The following is a 12538-nucleotide window of genomic DNA, read 5'->3' on the forward strand; positions in this document are numbered from 1 at the left end:
GCCTACTGCAGCTTTGACACCAGTGTTCCCACTTAACTCATATTACTATTTTATCATGGGCAGAAGCGATATGGGCGACCCATCAGATGCTCCGAACTGCCTCAGGTCATTGCCCACCACCAGGGAGCACTCAAGGCAGCCTGCAACCTTTCCAGTGCAGCGAAAACCTGAGCTGATATCTCCTAGCAGTAGTTTCTGCCATGCACAAGGATTATTTACCTTCTAATCTCTGGTCTGCACCTTGTGAAGGGCAACTATACGCTAGGTCCACAGTAATTCAAATTCTAGCCCTATATGATTGTACTCCATACAAAAAAATGGGATCCCGCCCATTTGAAGCCTCTGAATATTCCTGGAATATAAATGAATTATGATAAAGAATAACAAATAATAACAAAAGCCCCTTTTCAACTCTTATCTGACTGCAAAAACAACTCAGAAAAATGGAGTTAAAGATTTCTACCAGAAAGAAAATATTATCTTTCAGATATCAGATAAGAATCTGCTATCAGATAGTGGAACAATGTATGAACTGGGCTTTTTTACAACTGCTTGCCACTCTCCATTTGTTTATTCCTGACATGTTTACAGGATTTATGAAAAGCTCTGTGCTGTTTCAGATTGTAGGGCTCACCCTGTCTTTTTCTCACTCTCCATACATGCATACGCCTGATAGGAGACCCCCACCCCCCCCCCACCCTGACAGGCACCGGGATGGAATTTGGGAAAGAGCAGAAGTTTTGAATTATACAGATTATTGTGCAAAGCACAGGAAATTAAAGCCAATTAATTCCTTGTAAATACAAATGGAACCAGACTTTCTTTTGATTTATGCTGACTTTTTACCTTCCCCCAATGGCTCATTTCCCTATTTTGCCATGGAATCCCGCACAGTCTAGAGTGAAATTTGCTGCTACTACACTGTAATACAATATGAAAGACAAATGTTTGGTAACTGCTGATAAAAGAGAAAAGGCCCCACGGTGCATTCTTTTAGGCGACTTATTAGGAGTCTTATAAAACACTGTATCTGTTCAGAGAGAGGAAGTTAATCACTGCTGAGGTTCAAGACTGTGTAAGCAAAGTAGTCTAAGAGATGAACTGACTTATAAGGTGCTCTCAAAGCTGCAGTTACTCCCCAGACAATCCAGGTAGGAGGAGGAAAGAGAAAAGAGAGCAAGAGAGACTGATTTTTTTTCCCCTCTCTTTCCTTCCACTGTAATGAAAATCGATGAATATTCTATTGGAGCAGAAAGAGCTTCTTGAAAGGCTAACAAGATGGAAGAGAATAGCACAAGTCCCAGCTAAAAATATTCAAAATTCTAAATAAAAAACGTCTATAGAAGAAATGATAAGAAAAACAAGCCAGTCTTCTGCTCTCCGAATGTTAAGTTGGTAGAAAAAACCCTGCACACGTAAAGCCCAGCAGCAAGGCTAAAACACCGAGCAACCTTCACATTTCAGCTTGCAAATTGACACATAAAATTCATTGAGAACATACACAAAAGTGTTAGAGATCTCTGGGTGCTCCAGCCCATGTTGTCACTGCCAGTGACAGGCGGTACTTTATACAGGAGCCTTATACAAGAGCTGCAGTATTTCCCCCAGGGCAGGCTTTCCCCCACAGCCATTCGGGGAAACTCACCTTGCAAAACAAATGGGGCTGCGAGTTGTAAGAATACAGTCTCCTGAAGAAACAGCTTCCTGAGAGGCAGAAGCAAGGGCAAACGGTTACAGCCAAGCCTTAGCTTGCCTTGCATGTTTTGCAGAGCTTCACAGCTCTGGGCAACGTGACCAAGCTGCAACCTCACTACTTCCTCTGGAATCCCTCTGTACTTTCACTGAGACGCAGCAATTTGGATCATAAGGTAATTGAGGCTGGAAGGGACCTCAGGAGGTCTCCTGCTCAAAGCAGGATCAGCTGCAAGGTGAGAGCAGATCACCCTGAGCTTTCTCTAGTCCAATCTTGAAAAACTCCAAGGACGGAAATTGCACATCCCAGGCTCCTGAGCTTACTTAAGGACTGAGCCTGACCAAAGATCCATCTAACTTGGTACAGGAAATACTTGAAAAGTATATAAGAAATGGGCAAGTAAAGAGGGCACTTTTCCCCTATTTCTCTTCTGAGCTTCCAGCAGACAGCACACAGGGACTTCCAGAGATCAGGGGAAGGTTACTTTTCAGTCACGCTTGGCTGGACTGTATTCTGGACTTCATTTAAACATTGTGAAGGATTCAGGAGAGCTGCTGCCCATGCCACATACTGTAGTTTTCACTGGACTTTAATCACTCCTGTTTAGAGAAGTTCTGTTGCCCTCAGACTTTTCCCCCTTCTTGAAAAGCGTCATCTTGGCATGCTGGAACCACAGGACAGCGACAGCAGACCTGAGGAATGGAAGCATTCCACAAGTCAGTTGGAGCATGCAGCTAGCAGAAAGCAAGAGATAAAGCAACTGAGGCTAACAAAATGCTGCATAAACTAAATCAAAATTTCATGCAAAAGGGAAGAAGAGAAAAATAACAATTTCCACAGCAGTGGCCTGAGAGGTCTCTTCTCTTTTTGGATCTTTTGTAAAACATTTCTGGTGCCAGTCTTTAAAAACCATGAAGTAAAGCTTATTGGTTCCATTCTAGATGACCTGTGAAGGAGTAAGACTTTTAATCATATCGGAAAGCTCCTCCAGGGCTCTGTATTACATATAATATATGGTGTATTATAAGGCAGATTGGTTATTTCAACAGCCTCACTATTAATGCTCAGCTGTAGCTTCCACAGTACTTTTTGCAAGAGTTTGCAGTGTAAGCCCTTGGCCAAATTCCAGCTCCCATGTGGAATTTGTCAGACTGCAAGTGCAATGCATACTTGCTCCTCTTTAACTTCTGTCCTTCTCAAAGTACCATCCATTTCATCATAGTTTGAGAAAGCATCTTATTAAGAGCTTGGTACTAAAGCAACGATCTGTCAGATGTATTGCAAATGCCCCTCATACTCAGAGGGTAATCCAGAACCAGTCTTCCCAAAGAGTGTCATCCCAGTACTAGGTCTCAGGTAAAATTTACAATGGCTTCTTGGTAACTCTCCATTTCAGCTGCTTCAAAATCATGTTCTAACAGAGGGAAGAGGAAGAATTGCAAGGTCACTGCAGTTATCAATGCACTTTCATTCAAGTCTGCTGGATGGATAGATCATTGAAACTAACAGAATAAAAATAGGAAGAGAATACGTTTCAGATATAATTTAATTGTAGGTCCCTGATGGCTAATGCAGTAGTGATAGGAACATGTCTGTTGGCCAGTTTCTGGGATTCTTACTTAGAAATATTTTTTCTTTTCTTCAAAGGGATTCAGTCTGGCACTTCAGGAAAACTGAGGTTTTTCTGGAGTAAAAAATTACTAAAATATAGCAAGGAGCTGCTGATTCTTTTGTGGATAGATTGGACTTACGCCTCCAATTATTCCTCTATTAAGTATTAAGGCCTCCAGGATTTATACATCATCAGATCAGTTAATCCTTGCAGTGAGCAAGTATATACCAATGAGGAACACGTGATGAAAACAAATATTGGCATAGTTGAAATAAGAAAGCATTGGGAAATTGCTCAGTGGTAAAGAAAGACAGTGTTACTTCTGAGAAACGTGACTAGGTTTCTTTATTCTTATATAATTATACTTTTAAGCACTGATTGCAGATAGAGAGAGAACATCTCATGGACACACATTTATCTGCTTGGATAGCAGTCTCTCTTGATTAAACTCTCTTAGTCCATTACCTAATTCTATATATAAACTTTCAATTAATTACTTGAAAATATAATGATTAGAATACTCAGCGCCAAATTACCCCAAGTCTGTGTTGTGACGTGAAAGATACAGTCAGTCACATAACTCACAGGCACAAGTGCCTGTTTGCACATGCAAATGCAGGTCTCATTTAAATTTGGCTCACCCCATTACGACCGCTCTTTGACATTTGACCACCAAGTTGAAAACAGGCAGCCAAAGACGTTCTCAGATGTGCCTTAATGGAAAACATATTTTCTCTTCCTCCTAGATGTGCCCTTTGGTCTGCAAGCAAACCCAAAGATTACGACCATTGTGGGGAATGACGTTCAACTGACTTGCAGGGCCTCCAAGTACATGTACAGTAACCTGGCCTGGTACTACCCCTCCTCCAAGGTGGCTCTCAGTGACTCGGTGATCAAGAAAATTGACAACTACTCCATTTCTTTGACACTGGTCATTAATAACGTCACAAAGGACTACAGCGGCCTCTACAAGTGCAGAGCGCAAAACCAGCACAATACCACCGACACGCTCGAACAGCACACCCAGCTCCTTGTCAAAGGTAGGTCCTGCCAGGAGACAAGGATAAAGGTATTATGAGCAGAAGTGCTGTGCATCTACTGTCCCCTTTGATGCTTTGGGGAGCAGAAGGTGCTCAGTATTTCTCGGGAACAGTCCTAATATACACTTTGTGCTCTGTATTTGGGGTTTTTTTCACATTGTGGAGTGAGGACTGACACCTGGTCATGGGATTACTCATCCAGCCGCTGTTGTTTTTGTATAAAATGTTCACTTGCACAGAAAGGAGATTTCAGCAGCATTTTATTTTTCTAACTCAATGCTGATGCAGCTTTATCGCTGACTGAGGGGAGAAACATCACCCATCATGTTATTAACAGCACAGCTCTATCATTTGGGACTGCCATCATAGATCTATATGACTTTGTTAGAAGACTTCACCCCTTTACAGCTGCCAACATTATACAGACCCCTATGGATGCATACCTATAGATTTGGGCCTAGCAGATGTAATCAGAAATGTTATTGGTCAAATATATAATCAAGTGATGTATATCATTTATTTTGGGTAAGTGGAATGCACTTCGTTGCAAGAATAGCGTTTTCTTACTTATGCCCAAACTCCCAACTCTTTTTTTCCATTTTCACAACAATAGTAACAGCGTAGATCCTGAAGCCTGATTTCTTCAGATATGTGAATATAAAGCGCAGGAAATACTTCTTCCAGGCCTACACCAGCAGAAATTTCTTCTGCTTCATAGTGAAGAAAGTGAGAGTGATCAGCTCTTAACGCTGATTTTTAACTTGGCTTCCCCGCTTACATTAATGGGTAATGTGACGCCAAAGGGACAGCGATGCTGCAGGGAGCCCTCGTCACTTAGGTTAAAACCAGGCCACGCAGGGCTGGCTTCGTTCTTGCCTAAGTGAACAAGCACATTTCCAATGCAGTCTCCTACCCAGCGCAGCCAACAACACGCTCACAGTCCCTTCCCCCTCCACACAGGCGCACACACATAAAGAAAATGTTCACCCACGCCACAGCTGTGGCTAGCATGGCTCCGATACCTGAGTGGGAAGTGATTTATTTTAAGAAATGGCATGAGCACCTGCCTCTTCCTGAAGTACGGAGGGGGGGAAAGGATCTCACCCTTGCATTACACACTGCTAGTGGTTTGGCTTGTCCCCACAGCTGGGATCTGAGCCACCTGTCGGCATCATCTGCCATGGGGGCACTGGGCTTTCGCGGCACTCCGCATTCAGGTAATTCGCTTTCCTCTCCCCTGGCAGATATTTTTATTCATGCAGTCAATTTTCCACCTACACATGACACCTACACATGATGGCTACGGGAAAAACACAGCTAGACTGGGAACTCATCCATAGGAGAACTGGAATCTTAATCACATTCTTGTAAGAATTACTGGCGTTTGTTATTTGTCTGGTACATGTCAGACAGGCAGTTTTTCTGGAAAACATACATGGAAACACCCCTCCAAGCCAGTTTTCCTTCCCCTGTACAAACTCACTTTTAGATCATTTTTTTATAGGTATTAATACGCCTTAGCCACGCTTTTTATTACAGGTTGTATGCATTTTTTATGCTATGCTTAGGGTTTTATTCACTGCTTTTCTGTATCTTTTATAAGCGAACACAAAGTGGAAGTAACGTGCTTTTATGGTGGGTAGATGACTGCACTCATGATGGAGAAAAACACAAAATCCTTAGATCTGTTTCCTCTTTGCCTCCTCCCTCCTTTCTGTGTATTCACTCTGCAGTTGCTCTGCCCACTCACTGTCCTCTGTTTCTTTCAGAGGATAGGAAACTCAAGCAGGTTCAAGCTGGAGCTAAACTGAGGCTTAGTCAGTTTGAAAATAAGCAAAATGAACTTGCCTTTTCCTCCCATAATCTTTTGGGGGGTTTTGCAACCCCTTATCAATTAATCTTTGCCACTTCCAGCCCAGAAAGGCCATGCAGGTGGTCAAAGGAGAGGAGAAAGCAGAGCTGTAAGAGGTGCCTTCTGAAAACTTACTGTGTATTTTTTACTTTGTGATTATAGCAAAGGCAGCACCATACATTATACAAAACCTCACAGATCTGGAGGTTAACATCAGTGGCAAGATCATTCTGGAGTGCAGAGTCAGTGGAACGCCAGAGCCCCAGATCACGTGGAGGAAAAACGGTTATCCCATTTCAGCAGCATCAGGTGAGTGCACTCACTTTGCGCAAGTGCCACAGGACAGTACGTAGCACATGATAACAGACTGCCAGGTTTGCCGCGAATATGGGACCTACAGCTCCATGGCCTCTTCAAGCACTGCTGAATCAGAGTGGTATACATGACCCCAGAAAACACAAGCGCAAATCTAAAAATATCAGACCACTGCAGTAGTCTCAGCTTGGACTTTGAGGTCAAAGCTGCCAACTACTTGCAACCCAATGCCTACTTATGCAGCTGTCCTTTTGCAAGTGGTAGTGTTCGTGCCTGCAGAGTCAGCTAGATACTCTGCATACATTAGCATAGCATTAGTGAAACCAAGGAGTACAGCATGCTGCTGTGCAGTCTGCTTCTGCAAGACAACATGTTGTGTACAAAACCGAGACAGAATGTATCTGATTGTCAGGTGGGTCTGAAAACACGAGTCTGAATTATTAGATATCCTTGGCGCCTGATCAGACCATATTGCAGCAAGTTGTTAGGGCAGTCACCCTAATGGTCAGGTCCCTCACTCTGCTGTCGCATATCACACATCATTTCTTTATTTCCCACAACACAGTAATGAGAATGTGCTCTCAGCTCCACTGGCGCAGAGCTGCCACAGGCAGGGAGCACAGGCTCCCTTTTCTGTACCTGGAATTCCTTCTGATCTCTCTGTCCTGCAATCTTCTCTAAATCATGGAGAAACCAGTGTTAGTAGCTAGTCCTGTGACTTTAATTTTGCATCTTGAGCTAGGTAGGAAATCTAGGATCATCCATAATTCAGATCAGACTGTTCTGAGCAGAAACTCTTTATAGCTACTGAAATTTTATAAATAATTCTAGAGGGACAAGCATGTAACTCATCCAACCAATGGAAACATAAATAAAATATTTGGAAAAAACACCTCAGGGTAAATATTTCAGCACAGTGCATGGCAAGTTATGTGCAGTACTTTTGTTAACAACAACAGAATTCATGGGTGGGACACCCAGCAACTCAAAATGTGCTTCCCTTTTGGATTCAAAGCCCTGTCTGTTCCCCTGTTTCTGCTCCAAACACATTCTTAGTGAAACAGATGATCTCTCAGTTTTGTGCCACAGAATCAAGAACAATAAATACGGAAAAGCCTTGCTTAAGTGATACCTAGGCCACATCCCTCTTCCTAATCCATCTCTGGCCGGTGGCCTTCTGTGAATTCAGGATTACTCTCTGCAGTGATTTCTCCAGGGATGTGTCTAATGTGTTTTTGATTTTCTATGTGTTAGAACGGCCTTCACTTCCCACAGCCTCCAAGACATCAGCTTTCTCCAGGAGTTTCTCCAAGAGTTTCCTTTTCTTCCACTGTATCTTGTAATCTTTACTCATGAGGCTATCAGAAAACCAGCTTCCCACAGGCCTGCAGAAAAGGGAGTAAGATGGTGCCTTCCGAAAGCTTGGGATGCCAAAGAACTCAGCGAGAATTACACAGCACAAAGCCCCGCTAACACACAGTCACTGTTTGCTGATACCAGTGTGGGTCTGAAGTACTTGGTCTTAATAGAAGAGCCAGGCATAATATCACCTCGAGGCCTGCCATAAGTCAAGCAGAGAGGTGCCTGTGCCAGCAGTCTCCTTTCAGATCCAATCCTGCTCCCATTGTTGTTGATCAGAGCATCCCACTAACTTCTTTAAAAGTTTTGTCAGGCTCTGTCTGCTCAGGATAAATTAACAGCCGCATTTGCTGTTGGTTAAATGATCTCCAAACAATTTATGCAGGTACTGAGGAGAAAACAAATGGCAGGGAAGGTCGTTGCCGGACCATAGGGAAGAGTATATAGCATTAGAGTGGCTCTCAGCACAGATCATTGCCAGAGCTGCATGGATGTGACCTCACTTTCAGCGCTCTGCTTCCTAACAGCACTTGAAGGCAGATAGGTCATTGTGATAAAATTAACCTAAATCCTTCACTACAGGAATTTCCATGGAAAATAATACCCTGGTCATCGAGCGAGTGAAAAAGGATGATGAAGGGCTCTATGAATGCAAGGCATCCAATGACATGGGCCAAGATAGCACATCAGCCTTTATTAAAATACAAGGTGAGATCCAAGATAAGGTAAAATGCATATATTGTGTTGGACCAATGAGAACTATTACTCTGTCAAAGTCTTCGGCTAAATTTAAAATCCGGTTGTACATTTAACCTACAGGTTCTGAAGAGAAATCCAACATTGAAGTTATCATTTTGGTCTGCACTGGTCTAGCAGCTACCCTCTTCTGGCTTCTTCTGACCCTTTTCATTCGGAAACTGAGAAAAGTAAGAAAGCATCCATATTGTGCAAAGGCTCTGGGATTGGATCTAGTCTAGGCATAGCATCAGTTTAGGGCTGAAGTCAAGCCAGTGTGAATGTCTGGGATAGATGGTAAAAAGACTGTGCAAAATGTTCCTAAAAAGTTGCAGTCCAGATTTCTGCTGATAGTCCCTTGACATCTCAAGAGGTCACTTGTATTTGTGAGATTTCTAACCATTTCCTTGGTGTCAGAAAATCAGGCTCCTCCCTTTCTATGAGTCAAATTGGCTTGCAAGATTAGGAGACCAAATGAAATCCTTAATCCCCTAAAATGAGGGCTTGATTTCAGCACTTGTCTAATAAGATTTCTCCAAAATATACCTAGCAAAGGAAGCCCTGTTTTAAGAACTGTTTTAGGATGTTTGTTCTACAAATGAGCCCAAACCACACAGTTTATTTTGTCTTTGTCTTTACTTCCCTTTTGTGGCTTGAAAAAGTTTCAGTAAAGTTCCATGGAGCATTTGATAAAATTAATCAAATTTAAGTCTGTTTTTCCTAAAACAAACAGTAAATAGAGTGGAAACCATTGGTGTCTGCTCTGAAACTCACTCAGACTACAGTCATAGTGCTGATCCTTAACACTTGAATAAAATTTCCCCTTGTTTTGCAAATATAGTGATTAAATTCACATTTTCTCTCTTTGCATCCAGTTTAACAGACTTGTGAACAGTGAATTTCCTATTAAATTTTACACTCATCTGAATTGGTCTACAGGTCCCACCAAATCACAGTTTCTCACCAAGCAGCATTACTAGTAGCAGTTTTCACCAGCTTTACACTAATTTTGAATTAGAATAGGCAATAGCTATGAAGGGGATAACTGTGGAGAACAGGCTCCACATTTTATCAATTTTAAAATCACGTAGCGTTCTGATGATTCTGCAAAGCAAAATGCTGGTAAACTGCCAAAATGCAGCAGAACGTGCTCAGCAGGGCATCAGAAAGCCGAATTCATGGAGTCCCCATAAAAAGCACTGGGTTCCTTTAATAGATACAGGTAGAAGACAGTGATGGATTTTGTGTCCTCGGAGTGTTTACCAACATTAATCAGTGACTCTTCTGAACACCCGCAAGTGGCAGGCATATATAAACATTAATTTCCCAGATGAAGGAAAAAAAAGAGAGGCAGGAAGCTGAAAAGATGCTTCGATGGTTCAGAATAAATTTCAGAGGTAGGACTAGAATTCAGGGAATTCTCCAGCTTGCGCTCAGTCTTCTAGATGACAGCTCTCTCCCATCAGAATTGCAGAGTAAATATTGTGAATAATTTCTCCACGCCCTGTTTTTAGCCTGATGCCACAGATATTAAAACAGGATACCTGTCAATTATAATGGATCCAGAGGAAATGCCTCTTGATGAGCAGTGTGATCGTCTTCCCTATGACAGTAGCAAATGGGAGTTCCCAAGAGACAGACTGCGGCTGGGTGAGTGGTTTGGGTATTCCTACCATAAAGAATGATGCTTTCTAATGGTCCTAGGTTTCAGTGGATTGGCTGCATAACCCAAGAAACAACCTACCATTTAGTGCCAGTGAACTCCCATCCAGGGGGATGAATTGGCAGTGAGGCACAGAATTCCAGATCATCCTTGTTGGGGGTCAGACTAGGTATTTGGTAGGAAAAGTGAAGACGCCATCTCTCAAAATAGTCATTGCCTCTTCTCGTATCTTGAAGAAGTGAAGCCAAGCTCTTGACAGAGAAGAAAGGTAGTGTTCCAAGTACCCTCCCTGTCAAGAGCTTGGTTTCGCTCCAACAGAGGACAAGGGGAGGGGAAGTGAATCTTAAATAGCACAGTCTTTCAGTGAGTTTTCTTTGGAAGAAACTCGTCAATTCATCAAATATTCAATTCTGTATTGATCATTTGAACTTGACTTTGAGTTGTAAAGAACAGACAGGAAAAATGCGCAGTCATTTTAACAAAAGTCTTTTTTAAAAAATGAACTGAATTTCATTCAGGAGGTCAGCCCAAGGGATGATGGAGCACGGAAATGTGCAAAATAGATTGCATTTACACAGGGAAACAGCAGCACCTGTGTGCGACAATGTGCGCACAGAATATTTGTGTATTAGTGTGTGCTCATGCTGCTTTAGCTGGGAAAGATGGAAGAAGGAGAAAGAAAGACAAAGATGAATAAGCATGGGAGGATGGTGGGTCACAGCAACAAAGTGGCAGGACCAGAAAGTCAGACAATGATGCCTAGCGTGCCCTGCTGCACTGTGGTTCAGAGCACACTAGGTAATATGGGCTGGAACATTCAAATGAAAGGGAAAATAAAGAAGATTATCAGCTTAAATTCCATTTAATATAGCTTTTATGTCAAATAAATGTCAATAACTGAAGGGTTAAAGGGTTCAGACTGCCTGAAAGCCTTGACTGGCTCTCTCCGTGATTGGGATTCATGATAGATCAGGATTCCACAATACCATGTTCAATGTTAACTTTGATTTTCCTGGGCTCGGGGATAACTACATGTAATGTTTTTGCCCTTATGTCATTGATATATGTTCAGCCTTGCCTCCAGCTGAATCCAGATTTATTTATTCTACTCTGTTCTATCACATACTGTATTGCATTAAAGTCATATGGATATAAACCGTAGCGTTCATATACATATACTGCAATATGTGATACAGGCTTCTATTGACTATTGGTCTGTGCTGTGCCTGGGCTTTGGAGTCTTATATTTCTTGCATAGCTGAGAATGCATGATCCCTCTTATCTGATGCAGACTGTCGTAAGTCCCCCTTGGCTCACTCTTGACTCTTGCTTCTCTAGGTAAAACACTGGGTCACGGTGCTTTTGGGAAGGTGGTGGAAGCGTCTGCTTTTGGCATTGATAAATCTTCAACCTGCAAAACAGTTGCTGTTAAAATGCTTAAAGGTACATATCCCTCTGAGAATCAGAAGACTCCTCAGGGAACCTGTTGGCAAGAAGATTTTCAGTTCTCAGCTCCAAACCAGTCCCAAGTTCATTGTGTTCAGAAGGGAGTGGGTTTGCCATATGGGAGCAATTAGTCGTTATACAGTGCATGTTAATGTGTAGGAAATGACAAGCGGGCTCCAAGCTGTGCTGCTGATTAGGTCTTGTATTCCTAGAGGAGGAAAATGGCAGCTTCCAGGTCTGTGGGGTTAGGAGGGAAGCAGATTACAGAATGTAATTACATTAGATAGTCTGAAATTGGATCTAAGGCTTCGATCACAGCCCTTCCAGATGTAGAACAGTTCAAGGGGCTGAAAAAAAAAGCAGTGCCAAGGGAGTGAATTAGGGACAACTTGCTTGCAATTATTGAAATTAAGGAACGCTTTTACCATTCAGTGGTGGGGAAAGGGTGAACTTAAGAGACTATTCTTTCATATTACATTTACATACAAAGACTCTGCAGGCAGCTTATGAATAAATACATCAGCCAGCACTTTGACTACTCGGGTTGGAGTTTTTTAGCTGTTCGCTTTGGATTTTGTCAAAGGTACAAACGCTGGTCATTGAATGTCTTTGCATAGCCCAAACTGCTCTGTTTTGCTGCTGCATGATGTATTAACCACTGCAATGCCATAATTCAGGAACTTCTCTTACATCACAGTATTTGGCTTCTGTTGCCAGCTGCCTCTCCTGCTGCTCTGCTAACCTCCCATTTCTTTGAAGTGCCAAAATCCATCTGTTTGTCGCCTTTCTGGACCTCCTCTGGGCCTGGTCCTCCTTCTCTGCA

At 42.5% G+C, this 12538-nt stretch overlaps 1 protein-coding gene and 1 long non-coding RNA gene across 5 annotated transcripts in view; one reads left to right on the top strand and one right to left on the bottom strand.

Annotated features, from left to right (window-relative positions):
- The window catches only part of LOC104150953 (vascular endothelial growth factor receptor kdr-like), a 147333-nt gene that overhangs the window by 97603 nt on the left and 37192 nt on the right, over positions 1 to 12538 (top strand). For both annotated transcript variants that reach the window (XM_068956592.1, XM_068956593.1), the window contains exons 13-18: positions 4052 to 4345; positions 6360 to 6506; positions 8454 to 8579; positions 8691 to 8797; positions 10121 to 10256; positions 11608 to 11712. In XM_068956592.1, coding sequence (XP_068812693.1) covers positions 4052 to 4345; positions 6360 to 6506; positions 8454 to 8579; positions 8691 to 8797; positions 10121 to 10256; positions 11608 to 11712 — 915 coding nt within the window. The remainder of the gene's footprint in view (positions 1 to 4051; positions 4346 to 6359; positions 6507 to 8453; positions 8580 to 8690; positions 8798 to 10120; positions 10257 to 11607; positions 11713 to 12538) is intronic.
- The window catches only part of LOC138068698 (uncharacterized), a 152128-nt gene continuing 141864 nt past the window's right edge, over positions 2275 to 12538 (bottom strand). The window contains exon 6 of one of the 3 annotated variants that reach the window (XR_011143369.1): positions 2275 to 2385. This is a non-coding gene — a long non-coding RNA (uncharacterized lncRNA). Of the gene's footprint in view, positions 2386 to 8545; positions 11681 to 12538 lie in introns of those variants that run through there. The other 2 variants (XR_011143370.1, XR_011143368.1) reach the window with 2 other exon arrangements.

This window comes from Struthio camelus, chromosome 11 (assembly GCF_040807025.1).
Source record: "Struthio camelus isolate bStrCam1 chromosome 11, bStrCam1.hap1, whole genome shotgun sequence".
NCBI classification, from domain to species: Eukaryota; Metazoa; Chordata; class Aves; order Struthioniformes; family Struthionidae; genus Struthio; species Struthio camelus.